This window comes from Polypterus senegalus, chromosome 1, assembly GCF_016835505.1.
Source record: "Polypterus senegalus isolate Bchr_013 chromosome 1, ASM1683550v1, whole genome shotgun sequence".
Taxonomy (NCBI): domain Eukaryota; kingdom Metazoa; phylum Chordata; class Cladistia; order Polypteriformes; family Polypteridae; genus Polypterus; species Polypterus senegalus.
In genome coordinates, this window is record NC_053154.1 from 160,655,594 (window position 1) to 160,674,387 (window position 18,794).

The 18,794-nt window shown below is 36.2% G+C and overlaps 1 protein-coding gene across 3 annotated transcripts in view; it reads left to right on the plus strand.

Annotated features, from left to right (window-relative positions):
- The window catches only part of fndc3ba (fibronectin type III domain containing 3Ba), a 528,549-nt gene that overhangs the window by 391,196 nt on the left and 118,559 nt on the right, over positions 1–18,794 (plus strand). For all 3 annotated transcript variants that reach the window (XM_039761474.1, XM_039761483.1, XM_039761492.1), the window contains 2 exons: positions 13,247–13,404; positions 17,093–17,152. In XM_039761474.1, the coding sequence (XP_039617408.1) occupies positions 13,247–13,404; positions 17,093–17,152 (218 nt within the window). The remainder of the gene's footprint in view (positions 1–13,246; positions 13,405–17,092; positions 17,153–18,794) is intronic.

Sequence of the window (18,794 nt, forward strand, 5' to 3'; positions counted from 1 at the left end):
ATCTTAACATCCATTCACTATCTTACTATAAAGTTACCAAGGTGTAAATTTCTTTTACTAAACTAGTTTACATTGCTGTTTAACTCCTATAAATCGCGAACGGCTCATCATATCCTTCTTGCTATCCCAATGCTGACTTTTAAAGTGTCAAAATTTTCCACCTATTGAAAATTTTATTTATCTTCAACTTTACCCTTTTATGATATTTGCTTTATAAAAATGCCTTGTTATCTATAATCAATTAGTTGATTTATGACTTTGTGCTGCCCTGGTAAGGGTTATTATTAGGTCTGCTGCTAAATAAAAGATGTGCATCTTGCTATTATTTGAAAGTCAGCGTGTCGTAGTGGTTATGGCTTTGGACTACTGCTCCTCTGCCACACTGAACTGGACTGAGCAGGCTTCAGAATGTGATATGTTACTAAAGGGACATGAGCAAAAAAAAAAAGTATGTTACAATTTATTACGTTTAATTTTAAATAAATGTATTAACAGTGTTACAATTTCTTATAGTGTGGTGTAGTGGTTAAGGCTTTGTACTTTAAAGCTCGTTGCCTCCACAAATCCAACATATAAATTGTTCAAATTGTGGTGGTGTTAGAAAGTCACGTCACCTGTGATGTGAAGTGTAACCAATGTTGTAAGTCACTTTGGATAATGGCATCAGCCAAATTAGGAAATGTAAATATTTCAGAGACATTGAAGTCAACTGCCCTCTAAAAAGAGTAGGTTTAACTGTAGCAGTGGTTTTATAATTAATTAAAGAGCCAGCAGGAAGTTGTTGAAGTCTTGGCAAACATTATCAGTGGAAACACAGAAAATAAAGAGTAGTGACGAAGGCAGTGAACACAGCACAAAAAAAAACCAAAACATTACAGTGGTGTTTTAAACAGGAGACCATCATGTACAGATGACCAGAAAGAACAAGAAGTAACAAGAGCGACCAGGCAAAATGAATGTGCAGCATGCCCTATTGATTCACCTTATCTTACTGGAAGGAAAAGGAAATAGGAGTGGGAGTAACTGAATATGGAGTCGAGAATGAAATTACTGATAAAAGGAATAAAGAGATGATCTGCTAAAGAGCTAAATGTCACACAAGAGGACTGGCCAAGATGAATGAGGAGGACAATTATTGTATAATGACAGCTTATCAGGTGAAAAAGCTCTTCTGTCGAGCAGAACTTTTACTGCTTCAGATGTTTTAATGCAGCATGAAACAGGAACCTTAATGGTGAAGCAGTGTAATGCGACAGCAGGTTCAGATTTCACCACTGATGTCACCAAACAAGCTGCATTCATTGTCTGAAGTAAAATTTCTGCATTAACAACAAATATATCAGAAAGTTATAAAATATGCATGTAATAATGTACATACTAAACACCACTTACTGAAATATTATATGTGCTTGTGGAAAGGCCAGACAGATAGATAGATAGATAGACAGATAGATAGACAGATAGATAGATAGACAGATAGATAGACAGATAGACAGATAGATAGATAGATAGATAGATAGATAGATAGATGTAGATTGTGCAAAAATAGCAAAATGAATTTAAAAAATGTAATCTGGGACGTCAGGAGGAAGCATTGAAAAACACCTGATATCAGCTGTCAAAAAAGATCCCCATAGGCGTTCCTTAGCACACCATTAAGGAATGACTCTGCATGCTATCATAAAAAACCTTGGAGCACTTTTAGCTCTAGTTTCCCCACCATTCTATTTTCCACAACAGTTTACAGTGTGCCCCAAGTTTAGCCCTGTGATGATGCAGGCTTTGCTGATAAGTTTTGGATTCAAGTTGTTTCCTCTGGAAACCACACTGTCAAATAACACAGTGGCTACTACAGACTTTTTAAACAATTCCAGTAGCTTGCTCCATCATCAAAAGACTGGAGCCTTCTCAGGAAGTACAGTCATCTACTTTTATATTTAAAGCTGACAGAAAAAGACCTCTCACTGACAAAGTCTAGGCACACAATAAAATGCATCCCTTAAGGATTGTCCTCTAATGCCCCTATGTTTATGAACAGCCTGTGGTTTTCATGCTTAGCCCCTTGGACCACACCCGGGACAACATTCTATTTCCCTGCCCTTTCTACACTTTTGCGTTCTAAAGCACTATTTCTATGAACAGTGTACTTAAAACATATTTGTCTTACTTTATCTGATTTTCTGTTTTAATTCATATTCTTTCACAGTGATTTTTTCCCAGATTTTTGTGTGGGTTATTGTAGCCTGTTGAGCAGACTCCAATAGGGGAAATAAGGCACCAGATTTTTGAAAAAATATTGCCCTGCCATCAGTGTATTCAGTTTGGTTAATAATGTGGCTGATTTAGGCCACCCACCCAATATAAATTTGACAAAACTTCAGTTAAAGGTTTTAATTACTGTATTAGGTTCTTTTGACACACCATTGCAACAATTGAAGACAGTGTGTGTTGCTACAAAGTAAATGTAAAAAACATCACTCTGATGCCTTGAATTCACTTATTTATTTTAAAGACATTGGTCTCCTTTTTCTTTTGCTTGCAGTGTTTCATTGAACTTTAGCCATTCAGGACTCGACCAAACAGAGTTTGTGTAGGAATCTGCATATGACGAGCATTTTCTACTGAGGTTTCTTTATCGTTTCTTTGATTCCCTCAGTTTGTGACTTTGAAATTCAGTAGATATCAGCCTTCAAGCACACTTCTCAGTAGAGTTGATTAGTCAGAATTAGTTTGTCAGGGTACCACATTTTAATAAGGTGATGCTTCATTTTTGATGTTAAGCTTGTTCCCCACTGTAGTGTTGTGAAAACAAAATGAACTCAAATGCACTCCTTAAATGTGGACAAAGCATTTGGTATAGGGCAGCATTTCTCAACCTGTGAGCAGATCCCCGGCCAACCCTTCACCCACCTCCCACCACCCCATCAATACTAAGTACACTGTCGGAGAGCAGGACTTTTTGTGTGCTGTACAGATTAAGTGTCAAATCCCCATACACCTTATTACCTTTCAAGTCTCTTAAACTGACCTACAATTTATTTCTTTACAAAGAGAAATAAAGTTTGAGAAGACCAGCAATCAGTGCACAACTGCAAGTCAAAGTCCAAATCCATCTAATGCAAGACTCAACCATTAAAATCTCGATAGCAAAGAGCAGCAGCTTGGGGAACAATCTTGGTCAGACTCAAAGTTGCAAAGCAGCAGGCATGTCTACCATAGTACAGATCATTTCCTTCCCCTCTTGACCCAAAAGTTTATCATGCCATTTGCTGCACAAGTCTATTTTATGGTAATTGGGGTTGAGATTGGGAGCATGCGCTGATTTTACACATACGACAAACCACCTGTAGATAGTGAAAAAATAAATTGTGTGATGAAGAAATAAATATTCTTGTCACTTACATTTTCACAGTATTAGGCTACTTCAGCAATTTGTTGTTTCGTTATATTTCTAGTTAATTTCATATTGATAATTTCCATGTAATAAAAATCATCAAAAAATATGAGCATCTTATAATACTTCATATTTGTTATCCTAGTTTGTGTTTGGTTGTTTCTAATTGGATGTACCACCAACAGACTTCTACTAACATTAAAAAATCAAACCCATTAAGTCTACTGTTCTTTCTGATAGTGACACATAACTGAATTTTATAATACAGTACCTCTAACTATACTATAATTTCTTAAATTAATCTATAAGTAAAATAGAAATATAATAAACTAACACTAAAATACATTGAGATGGTTAACTAAAACTAAACTCAATTTCCAAGTAAGATCAGAAAAAATAAAGATATATAAACTTATTTAAAAAGGCAAAGCTATAATGACCTTGGTGATCAAAAATAAAGCAGAACCTTCTGGGGGTCACGTGGTTCATTAGAGAACAGCTAATCCCGCATTCCACAGAATGAGCCTCCTACCAGCAGTCAAGCACAGCGGTGGTAGTGTCATAAGAGGATACTCTTCTGGACCTTGACAAGTTAACATGGATTAAGAAACGATGAATTTTGCTCTGCATTAGAGGACCATTCAGGAAAATATCAGACCATTCATGAATGCGTTAAACCTGATGGGCAGATGGGTCATGCAGAACACAATGACTCAAAACACACCAGCACTTTTACATTGACAACAACAGTTTATTTTTGTATAGTTCAAAAATCACACAAAGAATGCGTTAATGGGCTTTAACAGAACCTGTTTAATTGACATCCTCAAGCCTGCACTGTCTTAGAAGAATAAAATACAGTAATCCCTCCTCGATCGCGGGGGTTGCATTCCAGAACCCCCCGCGATAGGTGAAAATCCGTGAAGTAGAAACCATATATTTGTATGGTTATTTTTATATATTTTAAGCCCTTATAAACTCTCCCACACTGTTTATGAATATTCGCCGCACAGTTATACAGCATAAACCCTTTATATTCTCTTAGCTGTTAGGTAAGATTCGTTGAAATTATGTTTGTAAACGCACTGTTTATATACTACTCACAAACATACGTATCGTATATCATTGAGGAGTTTTATTTAATACGTAATACAGTTTTAAACATATTGTAATTGATTAGGTAATATAAAAATAAGTGAAAAATCTATAACATGTAAATGCTGTAAATAAAACCAAAATGTTATTTTAAAGATACTGTAGAGCGTCTCCGATATCACATATGTTACAGCCATTAAGATAGACAGGCCACCGGCAATAAATACCTACAATGCAAGAAAAATTGTATAAAATGTGTGTGCAGTTACAATAAACGTAAGTTCATGTACTAATTACGTAGAAAATGAGTTATGGGTACTCACCAACAATGACACGATGACTTGTCCGATAACGATGAGTTTAGTTTTACTGCACAGCAAAGGACAGCGTTACAGCTCTTCTAAAGGAGCCTCTTCAGGCGATTGTGTAGCACCGCCATTGTTCTTCTTCCAGCAGTCTTCAATCCAAATCCCTAAAGCAGATTACATCCGGTCTACCGCCTTATTACATTCACTTACTACTCGTTTTGCGCCCTGTTTAAAGGACACTGCGGCCGTAGATCTTATATTCTTTTCCTCCTTTTTAAATAAAAAGTATCGTGGACTCATTGATGCCGTAATGGCGTCCTGCAGTGGTGTAGCTGTTCCCTTACTTCAACATATCCAAAGCTTTTACCTTTTCGGCAATTGTTAGCATCTTCCATTGGCGCCTGGGCACGGCTCCTGAAGCAGTAGCACGAGCAGATCGTTTTGGAGCCATAACGAATGGCTTGACTATGCACAAAGATAAACACAACAGTTAACTCTTTACACAGTGAAACACGTTGATGCTGAATGAGCGAGACAAGACTTCCTGGTTAATGCAGCGGAATCGAATTTGGTGCTCCGTCGCTGAGCCAGTCAGCTCACAGGAACTTAACTGCGTGCTCTGATTGGGTAGTTTCTCAGCCATCCGCCAATAGCGTCCCTTGTATGAAATCAACTGGGCAAACCAACTAAGGAAGCATGTACCAGAAGTAAATTGTCTGCAGAAACCAGCGAAGCAGCGGAAAATCCGCATTATATATTTAGATATGCTTACATATAAAATCCGCGATAGAGTGACGCTGCGAAAGTCGAAGCGCGATATAGCGAGGGATTACTGTACCCCAAAAATCGTGCAGGGAAAATGGAAGAAATTTTGGGAAGGGCAATTCAAAGACAAACCCCCATCCAGGTAAGTTGGGCATGCATTGGGGGGGGTCAAAAAATGTGATAAATGTCACTGACATCAATGCTATATCATAACACAATATAATTTATATCAGAATGGCCAAAGAAAGAAAAGTTAATTTTGGAATTGTCCAATCTAAGTTTAAGTTTGTGAAGCGGCAAAAAATGAAACCAGCAGATCATGCAAGAAAACCCACAAATACCACTGAGGAGAAGCAGTTTTTATGGAGAAGTGTACCAGAATTATTCTTGAACAGTGTGAGTAAGATTAATTAAGAACTACAACAAAAATGCTAATAGTGCTGAAGTTGATATGACCATTATTCTTGTTTAAAGGAGCAGTTAATGTTTCACAAAGATTATTGGGTATTGCATAACTTCAATAAATAAATTAAGTAAGTGTAGAAATATAACACTCCTTGTGAATCGTATGCAATAATGTAGAATATTAACTCTGACTGATTCTTTGAGTGTACTGTATATGCCGGTCCTACAGGGCCTGATGTCATGGGGCATTGTGTTACTAGGCTTACTCCATTCTCAGGTCTATGGTAACAGTGGGGCTTGGAATGATTTGTGGGTTTTCCTCCTATAGTCTGGTGACACACCACCGAGGCGGTTACTGGCATCCCAGTGTGAATGTCCTTCTACCCAGCTGTGTTACAAATGTACCTTTTAACACCATGGCCATATATGCATCAGTTAAGCAACAGTGTGGATTTCCAATCACGGCTTATTTACTCATAAACATAGAACTACAGTCTCCCTAGGATTTATTACAAATAATATGATGCAAGTTGAATCATACTTTCCTCACCCTATCTGTGTTTGCTATGACTGCGTATTAAATTCTTTGGGGGGTTAGTATTTGTGATCTGTGCATGCTTCCACACTGTAGCTTATGAATTACTGGCCATGGTTTTCTTCCTGATGTCATGTAATGAAAATTGCATCAAAGCTGAAAGTCCTAGAGCAAAAGAAGCTCTGTATATCTGATGCGTCATTGTAGTCACTCAACAAATTGACAGGTTATGTTTTTCGTGCTAAATAACAGCAATCCTTCTATATAAAAGCGGTGGGGATTGTCCTTCCGAAGCATGCGCGGAGTTTCACACACGCCCCGTCCATTTTGCAATGCACAATGGGATTTGTAGTTTTGTTTTTCCAGGTAAAAGATGATTTTCTACTCCAGACTGTGCGATATCTTCTTCTTCTTTCTTATTATATAAAAACGGTCGGGATTGTCCTTCCGTCACGTGAGTGGAAAGCGTAGCGGTATTCCGCTTATTACAGACTTACTACTTGCAGCTTGCGGTACAAAGCGACATGATGTGAGCAGAGTTCTGGTGCTCCCATCGTTCCCTTGCTTTTGTGCGCGATACGCTGGAAAAATGGACAAAATTATGTTTCTGGAAATAATTAATGTTGATGGAGTACAAATGCCACACCGCGTAGTAAATGTCAGGGGAGTTCAAAAGGGCGACCTCAATATACTGTAGAAAAAAAGTTTAATTTTCATCACAAAAATAACAGAAACTACGAGTATTAAAGTAATACCGCTCAAATGCAATACAGTATAAGCAAACTAATGAGTTTGTATAAAATACCAAATTGATCTACATATTGAATTGCCTTAAGAAGTGGTCAACTTAAAAGTTGGTCGCCTTAAAAGGCGGGTCAGCCTAGTTGTTTAATAAAGATTGATGGCATATGCATACACTGGGCAGCACATTGCTTAATTAATTATTTTAAAATCCAAAGCATCAAAGGAAAAAAAATATTAAGAGCTCTCATTGCCTTTTAAGAATTTAAATGAGTAGCATTGGTCAGTTTTCATTTCAATGGGTACAACTTGCCCAAAACACCCTTTGCCTTAAATGGCAACTTTAAAGCATAACATCCCCCAAACAGGCATCATGACCAGTGCACCCACAAAAGCTCTTTCAGACAATAGCATCTTTAGACACAAGTTTTATACATAGACATGAACAAGATAGTAGTTGGATACTTTGGGCTGTAGTGTTGACATCAGCTTTTAAAGCAAATAAAAATGTTTCCTTACAGAATGATGTGCTGTCATTTTGCACATTTATTGTTAAAGTATTAATAAACAATAATATGTCACCATAAAGCAAAACAGAGAACAAAAATTTGGCAAGAACATGGTCTCCAACTAAGCTGCAGCCCTATTTCTGATCTTTCACTACTGTATGTTACGTTTGCCAGAGTTGTAAAATAGAAAAGTTCTGCTTGCCCAGGAATGGGATCTATTTTGCCTGAGTAATTGTATTGTTGCCCTGCTTAGAGCTGGTTCCTCCTTTGCCCCCAAAGCTGTAAAGTTAGGCATTGGCCTCCTGCAACCCTGAATTGGATTAGCACATCAGAAAATGGGTGGTTGAGCAAATCTTTAAAGTAATTGTGACTTCTTAATATACAGATCAGCATGCCCTAGCATTTATAGGGGATTATGTACATTCTTTTATTTTGAACACTAAAATATTGTGATTTTTAATTATCTGTAGCATATACACTCAATTGAATAGACTGAGTTAGAGATGTAGAGTAGCATATCATTGTATACAAGGAAAGTATTTGCTCTGGATTCTGCAAATTTCTACACTGTTAAACATAAAAACAGTACAGTAACTGGTAAGGTTAAATTAGATGGACTTAGGGAAGGACTGAATTTACAAAAATAAAAAAGATGGAGTAGTGGCTCTATAACTACGGATCTGCGCTGGTATCTAGAAGGTTGCCAGTTCAAATCCCATTACTGCCAGAAGACATCCTACTCTGTTGGGCCCTTGAACAAAGCCCTTAACCTAAAAATTGCTCCAGGGCATTGTACAATGGCTGACTCTGTGCTATGACCCCCTCAAAGATCATGTGAAAAAACAATTTTTCCCCTGGTATTATCAAAGTAAATCAAATCAAAAAAATGTAATGTGCAAAAAGAAAAAAATGTTAAAGGTTATTAAATGCTAGAAAAATAGAAAAGAAAATAATAAAGACGCAGTGCTTTAATCTTTTTTGTTTTTCAGTATGGGAATAACCTTTATCTACCTTTTCCTCTTTAAGATTTTATTATTTCTACTAACTAAGGCTTTAGGATTTTAATTCAACTTTTATCTAAATGAAGAATTTTGAGCCAAGCTGAAACCAATTTAAAAGCCTTTTCTGCATTCTGTGGTAGTCACCCATTGGTGAAGTACAGTATATATTAACATTTAATAGACAATAAAAAAATGAATGGAAATTAAAAAAAAAAACTGTGTGATCTTAATGAAACAATGCACCTTGTTTATTCCTGTAAAATAACAGAAAGTTGTACTTTTAGTAAATACCAAAAAGTTACTTTTGCCAGAGCCATCAGTGTTTAAGAGAGAAACAGGTCTACAAGATATTGTTTTTCTGTCTTCCTTTCTGTTGATAGTGTTTTTAGAAATAACTATAGTTTTTCATGTTTTTTTGAACTTTAATAACATTATTGAAAATCAAAAATATTTTATTACTAAAAATGCAATAGCGGCACCTAGTCGTGTTACATGCTTGTTCTTTCTGTTAACTATCTATTTTAGGGCTGGGTATCAGCACTGATTATTCGATTTGATTCCGATTCACAAAACCCCCGATTCAACTCAGTTTCAATTTTATCTTTACTGAATTTGCATGCATGGATATCTTTGAAGTGCTGGCTGTTTTAGAAATTACTTAACCATGCATTAGGAACATTAATACTGTATAATGTGACAAATTTCAATAACACTTTATTTGAAGGATGCCTACATAGTGACTTTGTAACATATGCATAAGCTAGTAATGACAAGAAAGAATTTATTAGTAATGAGCAGTTAACATCAGATATGGAACAAAATAATAAAAAAAAATTTTCACAGCACTGGACTCATTCAGAATTCCCCATAATTTGTATCGCCACACATATTATGGGGGGCTCCTTGTTTTAATGCAATGCAGCGGCATCTACTTTATAAAACATTTATATCATCTTGCAAATAATATTATTATAAAATAATCAAATATAGCTTCTTAAATAATAAATGTTATTCAATAACCTATTTGTGTAATATGAATCTCCATGTGGACACCACTCAATTAAACTGTTAGCCAAATTTGTTCTCCTGTTAGACATTTAAAATAATCTTGAATTAGTCAAAATTAAAGATACAGCTGGAAGATTTGTGGCTTTCTATAATTTTACAAGTTACACATTTCTTCAGTTTCCCACTTGTAGCAGTATTACTAATCAGTCTCAAAAATGTGTCCTCACAGTCCTCAGACAAAAAGGGAGCATTTTAAAATAAGGGTCTAGAGCTGAAGCTTGTTGACAGCAGCATTGAATGAATGGAACATAAAAGAACTGGCCATTGTGACTAATAACATAGCTATTATGGAGCTACTTCAAGCCGGCTCACTTTTGTATTGCAGACTTCCCTGAAAATTCCAACAATTGCTCACTTGCTTTGCCTGGTTGAGGCACATTACAGGCTTTTTCCACCTTAACTGTATAGCTAGCCATGTGCTTAAAGAGAAGTAACATTTATTGGACTCGGCAAAACACAAACTTGTAATTGATGCGGTCACGCAATGGAACAGCACATTGAACACACTAGAAAGGTTTTCGGAGCAACAGTGAATCATCTCAACAGGTCTGTATATAAACAGCAAGGTTGCTCCCGGTGAGAGTGTTGTAGCTTTTTGAATCCATAGTAAGTCCACACATTTAATCGTGGAAGACACTGATTTCAGTTGAGGAGGACACACCATTCCATAGAAAGTCTTAACGGGCATACTGTATTAGCGACATCTACTGGATCAGACACCAAAAACAAAGATAAGCTAAAATCTGTATATAGTAACTGAGCAAGACAGAGATTCACAAGATCGATCACTTAAAGATAATCAATATCAAATCGTTTAAATGAAAAATAACGATTAATTGAAAAATTGATATTTTTGCCCAGGCCTTATCTATAGCAAAGAAAACCTGGACAAATAAGTCCCAACTGTGGCCCTTCTATTAACCTTTGGTTTAGTAACAATCCTTGTGGTACTGTAGCCATCCATGCCAGTCTGACATCTCCTCATAGCTAAAGTCGATCAAGAGGTTAGCTTAGTTGTGTGTTTTTGCATTATAAAGCCAGAGGTGAGGTTTTGAGCACAACTGCTCTAATCCTATGGGTTGCAGGAGACATATGACATTGAAAGCAAAGTAGCACGAACAGTAGTAGCACCTACTCATGTTGTAGTAAAGACAGCATTTCACAGGATAATGTTTCAGTGGTTTTATTTTAGAACCACCATGTGTGCTTTATTTTGCATCTTATTTGATATTTATCACAACTTTTCAGGATGCAGTGACATAGAGCAGGCTGACACAGAGCAGACCTAAAAAGTCTCCAGTCACTTTGTTTTATCTCTGTCGGGGTGTTTAATGTTTTGCCTTGAGGCTTAGCAGGATTTTGTAAGAATGAATGTGGTTTAAGCTTTGGGATGACAGTCAGACTTGTGTTATATGTTTGGGGCAGATTTCAGTTTCAGTTTATTCTTGGTAAACACATATATTTGAGCTCAACACACTGTATAAAAATTCTAAATATACACAAAAAGAAATGCAGTATAAGTATAAAACAAATATTGAAACACAACTAATAAAGCATCATTCAGTTTGAAAGAAAACACATCTTGCATAAAGAGGGCTTTTAAGTCCATTCTGGAAAGAGTTATTCCAAGTGGCAGATCTGCTTAGTTATAAAGTGAGTCACATTTCAGTTAGTGTCTTTTGCAGAACAATTTTTATATTATGCAGTCAAGTCTTAAAGGGGACAGTGCCCAGGTTTTCAAAACCTAGAAACTGTGTGTCCAATCCTGTATGTGGCAGCCTGGTGTCAGTTGGAAACTTTGTCCTTTACCATTACTCTGAAAAATGTAACATTTCTTCAAAGAAAATTGTCTTTCACTAGCTTATTACTAAATAAACTCTCAGTACTCCTGAATGAAGAAAACAAACATACAGAATAAGAAAAGCTGGTGAAGCCCTGGGGTATTGAGCACATTTAAAACATCTCAAGCATGTTGGCCCTTGCAAGGATGTTTTGTGTGCTGAAAGATTTTAGCACTCAGCCTAAGACCTTGTCAGTATATCCAACATCTTTGTGGACGCATTTGGGCAGAAGAAGTACAGGGTGTTAGAACTCGACACAGTGTGAAGAAGGGTAGACAGTTTGGGTGTACTTCATGTGGATGCCAATTTAAGAGCATGAAATGATACCACATTAGGTTTTATAAGGCTGTATGTAGCCATTGTTACATGTAGGGTGGTAGTTTGGATAATTGGACTGACATTTTATGAGATGAGACAAACCCTCCTCTCTTCATTTCATTTTGTACCCTTAACATCAGAATCTTTCTATAGATCATATTTTTGAGATATTTTTTGGTAAATGTTGGAATAAATTACACTAGCTGTACCAGTTAACAAACTGTGTAGGAGATGCCAGTTACCATTAAATATACTCAGTTGATATGAACACCACTAAGTCCAGATCACAAGACTTGTCAACTTAGATTTCTAGGACTGGTTAGCTGAACAGACACAGAAAGAGGCTTTCATTGTCCTAAGAGCAGTTTCAGGAATGGATCTGGTTGCTGTTCCCGAGATCCTTGTTTTATGAGATCAGTTGAATCACATATATGTCTGTCAGTCTTTATTTTATATGCTACACTCTTCAAAGCGCACTATCAATAGTTGAGTGCATAGTGACACATCAGTGTTTTTTACCTTTTTTTCTGACAGGTTCATTCTGCTAAGACGTTGTGTAATATTTGTGAGAATCCGATTTAAGAATGATGATGTCCAGTTTGGTGCTACATTTTTATTTTGCTCGCTGAAATAAAATGCTGTTTAAGGTTTTTTCCTGCATATTTATAGGTAGTTTGTATTTGTTGCTCAGGACTTGGATAAACTGTGCATTTCGGTTCCTGCCTTGAACTCACTGATTTTCTTTAAAACAGAGCCCAACCAGATTAAGTGACTTTTACAAAATTCATGTGAACCATTATACAATATATGATTACTTGTAAAGCGCCTCGATGACGTTCAATATATAAATGTACTATGTAAAAAGAAGGTTGGTTGTTTGCATAGCTTCATATTACAGCTCAAGTATAGTGTTTTTAAAAAATATTCACTAGGATAACAACTAGGTGGAATTTCCTTTTTTGTTTATAGCTGAAAGCCTCTATTCTACTTTATTAATAAAAGTCACAGCGGAAAATAGCTAAGGGTATGTTCCGCAAAAATATTTGAAAGGTTTTCTTCACTCGGAGAACCATTGGAACACAAGTTAAACCAAGAAGTGTGACAGACAGTAGAACTTTGGATAACCTTCAACTCTGTATTCAATTTCATGTTGGAGAAATTGGGTGAATAGGATTAATTAACTTTATTGGGCTGATCTGCCTGTTTATATCAAAATTGCTTCAATGTTCTAATGTATATTTTTTGTCCTTTTTTTTTCTTCATAAGATTTCTGAAATCCAAGCCCGGACTGCCCGGCTAACCTGGACCCCACCATCTGGACTTCAGAATGGGGACAGACATGCCAATGGTCTGCCACACACATTTAAGTATGAGGTTGCATTATCAGACAAGGGTAAAGATGGGAAGTACCGTACTATTTACAGGTAAACCAGTGTTTTCCTTTTTTTCTTTTTTTTTGTATTTTTAGTCAATTTCTGTTGTATTTGTTATAAGTATTTTAAAATGTGCAGCTTGACAGTTTGTGAAACTTTCTTTATGATTACAATATTTGGTGTATGAGTTATTGGCTTCTTACCAGCATGATTACAAAGTCAAAAAAAACACAGACTGCACAAAAATTATGTAGAACCCATGACTAAATTGTAATCCCATATTTCTTTATGCTTTTTGTTAAGATAATAAAATAAAACAAATAATACAAATTCTGCATTTCCTAAAATATACTAAATGTTTGCTGTCAGAAGAAAATTGTACAGTTCAAAATAAGAAGAGTACCCCAGGTGTAATGGAATGGTTACTTACTTAGGCAGACATTTAATTAATGCATGACAAGTATTATTTCTAATATTTTCACATCATTTATAAAGTCATTTATACATCATTTTATAAAGTCACTAAATCCGTTTCTAAGATCTCAGCTAGCCAAAGGCTGCGTACAAGGCAGTAAATCGCTTTGGATAATAGTAGCTCAGAAGCTAAATGGTCAACGATATTAGCATAAATAGAAAAATTAAAAAAGACATAAAATAAAGAATTTGAACCCTAGATGAAATGTAGTAGAAACTAAGCATCCAGACTTACTAAAAACATGCAGACTTCTCAAAGACAATGACCAGGTATAGAATTTGGACTCGGGATGAGTTCAAATTATGAGGAATAAATTCCAAGCCCTGTGCCACAGCCATCTATCTACTGTATGAACTAACTATCTATTTGAAATTATGTTAAATAATTTGACTTTCTTATGTGTCAGCTTAGCTCTTGTTCTAAAAAAGATTTGCTGTTAGATGGTGTATTGAACCAAACTTAAGGTAATCGCCTGCTTAAAATTCCCAGTATACCTTAAACTACTATAGAACCCCAAAATCTAAATGATCCTTTTATTAAAATTAAAAAGGCCCTGTTAATTACATTAATCATATTTTAGTGTAGCACATTATTCTTTAGAACCTCTGACACTTTTCATATGTTTATTTATAACAGTAGCAATCATTTTGGTTAGCTGTTAAACCTTCTTTTTCTTTTCCTCTTCTTGGCATCCTGCAGTAGCATTTGGTGTCAGTTGCATTTTGATTAACCAGTTCCTCCTGATCTTGGAACACAGGAACTTGAAGTAAATATGTCATCACCAGTGATGGATCTGGAGTCAGACATTAATGATGTTCTACAGGAATCCTCACAATTCTGTGGACAAATGTCCGTTGTTGAGTCTGAGTATCCAGCTGACCTAGGGCAATTGGAGTCTAGGAATGAAACTATGTTTATACATGTTTTTATCGTACGCCATGCAAGCCATTTTTGCCTTTAGTGGATAGAATGTTCATGTATTTTTTTTATATGTCATGCCTTATTTTAATTTAATTGTTACGTGGTTGTGTTATTATCTGTGATTCTGGGGTCATAAGCACCTTGTAAGAAAAAGTGGACCTCATTACTCTGTAAAATTGCAGACCTCGATTCGGTTGGCTTAGGAGTGTCGTGCTACTTTGTTTTTGAATAATTACATTATATTTTATTATTTGGAATTATATTTTCCCAGTGCATGTGATAACATTAAACTTTGGTTATTATAATTTCTCTCTCATTAGTTTTGTTCTGACAGGAACTGCTGTATCTATTAGGGCACTACAGTGGTTCCATGTTCCTCACAGATCCAGCCATGTTTGTTCAAATCCTGTGTCGATTCATTATCCATTTGGAATTTAGTTTGTTCCCCCCTTGTGTTTTCTTCTGGGTGCTCAAGTTTCCTTCCACACCCCCAAAAACAACTTCAAATTGGATATGTGCATGAATGGGCCCTGCAATGAATGGATGCTCTATCCAAGATTATTTTCCTGCTCTTGCATCCAGTGTTACTAGGACAGGTTCTGGGACCAATTTACCCTGAATCGGATTATATGCACTTCTGTATGTTATATTATAATATTTCATAATTATGTTTTCAACATAAATTGTAGTTATTTCAAGACTAAATTGAATTCACATTAGTCTCACATATGCTGCACCACCATACACTGTATATGGAATAGAGCCCATAAAGAACGGCTAGTGCATTGTGAATGAATAAAATACAAGTTTTCCTTTGTTTGACATCCCTGTTTGAGTGTCAAACAACCTCTGAGTTTCTGTTCAAGTAGCTCCACTATGTCAACATGACACTTTAGTTCAAAGAAGCCAATTAATTTGATCTCTGTGAACGTAAACGAGCAGTGCAAACTGTTTTACCTTTTCTCCGAAATGTAGTGAAAATTAAATCTTTTCAACTTCACTTTGTGCTCACTGAAGTCAGCCCATCCTCAAAAATAATTAACCTTTATTGAGCAGAACCTGGAGTAGAGGTAATGGCGATGCCATTAGGCCAAATTGCTCTTTGATAGATGCTCCATTCGGTATATACGGCACAGTTTATATGTCATGCCCACTGATTAGTGAAGCTCAGCAAAAAGCCAGGCACTGAATGATTTTTATTGCCTTCCTTAGTAACTGCAAATGGTCCCGTTTTTAAACCCTAATCACCCAATTTTGTGATAACAGTGTTTAGTGATTTCAGGTGTAATTAGCCAAAGCCTGCTCTGCCACCTATCTCTGTTTACTGGACCTTTGTTCAATAGATGACCTGTAGCCATCTTTACCATCATTTTCTAAAACAAATGTTACTTCAGTTTGTTTATTTATTTATTTTTCTATTTCGTTTGTCAGAATATAAAAAATATCTGACCTTCAGGGTGTTCAGAAGGGGTGCTCTGTTGGTCTCAACTTACTATATATTATTTTTATTACGTAATAAAGGGTTTCTGCATTCTCTGTTGGAGTTGTGAAATGTGAACAAATTTATCACTGGTAACTGTGCCTACTGCAAGCACTAGATGGTGCTGCACTCAACAAATAAATATTTAGCTGAAAATGTTTGAGTAAACTCTAGAAGTTGTAACACTTGGCTTTGAGATACCAATCAAAAGAAGAAGATTGCATGCATACATTCTTGTGTTTCTGTTGCCATACCAATATAAGCAGAATATAAAATTAAAACTTGTTTTTGAACTAAGGATGAAGAATCTAGAAGGCATGTCTCATTATCTGGAGCATACCACAGAGATGGGCTTCCTAAATCAATTTATGCAGGGCCTCAATGCTTACAGGTTTATGTTGTATCTTGTCTCTTAATCACAGGTTAACATTTGATTGTCTCGATTTATATTCTGACTTCTACAGGTCCATATAGTTTTACAGAGAATTCTTAAAGTGAGCTCACAGTGTGGTAATCAAGATGTCTGAGCACAGTAAGACACACAAATTAGCCCCTGAATTGGAATCTGGCTGTGGGAAAAACCTGTATAGACTGTGGCCCTCCATGAACTGATTAGAGGCGATGGTTTACCAAGTTTAATCACATTCTCTACCTCAAAAATTACTCAAATAACCCTAATTGATGTGAGTAGTACTCCCTGAAAGTTACTTACTGGCTATGCTCCACTTCTGAGATAACTTCTGATCCAGAATATCGTAGTATATCAAGTTTATTAGAAGGCTGCGGTCTTTGTACTGCAAATTGTTTTCATTTGTTTGAATACCGTGTTTTTAATTTCACTCTCATTTTTCCACCCTACACAGTGGAGAAGAGTTAGAATGCAGTTTGAAGGACTTAAAGCCAGCAACAGATTACCACATAAGGTAAGCTGAATATTCCCATTTGCATTAAGTGCACCATACAATTTCCATATTGGCCCACCGGCAGCCCTATTGTGCTGAAAGCTGTAGAGAACCTAAACAGCTCCTGTGGATACAGGTTAAGTTATTTTCCCTTCAGAGTATAAGTAAGACTGTGCTGGTGTTTATTCTTTCATGTACGGTCAGGTCCATAAGTATTTGGACAATGATACAATTTACCTAATTTTGGCTCTGTACACCACCACAATGGATTTGAAATAAAGCAATCATTACGTGATAGAAGTATAGACTATAAGAATGGCAGACATTTTTATACATGGTCCCCCTATTTTCTGGGGCTCAAAAGTATTTGGAGATTTGGCTGACAAGCTGCTCCTTAGCCAGATGGGAACAGTTGCCTCATTATTTCATTAACTTTTAGGCATGTGAAAGGTTTGGAATTGATTCCAAGTGCATATTTTGTATTCGGAAGTAGTCCACTGTGAACTCTGAATATGAGGTCCAAAGAATTGTCTATGCAAATAAAATCAGTCCATAATTAGGCTGAGAAAACAAAACAAACCATTTAGAGAGATAACAGAAACACAAGGAGTGGTCAAATCAACCATTTGGTAAATTCTTAAAAAGAAGAAACACACTGGTGAACTCAGCAGCACCAGAAGGTCTGGAAAACTACAGAAAACAACTGTGCTGGATGATTACAGAATTCTGAACTTGGTGATGAAGAACCCCTACACAAAAATTTTGCCAATGATAGGTATACCTATCATTGCCAAAGTCTACAATCAAGAGTAAACTTCATGAAAGCAGGTATAGAGGGTTTACCACAAGGTGCAAAACTGGTAAATCTCAAGCAGAGGAATGACAGATTAGACTTTGACACGAAACATGTTTAAAAGCCTGTCCAATTCTTTGGACAGAGGAAACTAAGATCAATATATGTCAGAGTGCTGGAAAGAGAAGAGTATGGAGAAGAGAAGAAATGGCTCATGATTTGATGAATACTACATCATCTGTGAAACAAGGTGGAGCCAGGTTTAAAGTACGATCATGCATAGCTGCAAACTGAAGTCAGCCACTAGTGTTTATTGATGACATGACTACTGGAAGAAGTAGCAGGATGATCTCTGAAGAGTATAGGACTATACTATCTACTGAGATTCAATAAATGTTGCAAAACTGATAGGATGACACTTCACAGCACAGATGGAAAATGAGCCAAAACCTCCTGTGAAAGCAAATCAAGTGCATTTCAAAGCAAAGAAGTGGAATATTCTTCAATGGCCAAGTCAGTCAATCGACCTCATCCCAATTGAACATGCATTTCACTTGTTGAAGACAAAACTAATGGCAGAAAGTCCAATGAACAAGCAGTAATAGAGGACGGCTACAGTAAAGGACTAGCAAAGCATCACTAGAGTGGAAACCCACCACTTGGAGATGTCCATGGGTTCCAGACTTCAAGCAGTCAATGACTGTGAAGAATTTATAAGCAAATATTGAAAGTAATCATTATATTTATGATTATGTTAGTTTGTCAAAATATTTTTATGCCCCTGAAAATAGGGGAACCATGTATAAAAATGTCTGTCATTCCCAAACAGCTCAAATAATATTTTTATTAAAAACTCCTTAAATTAAAGCT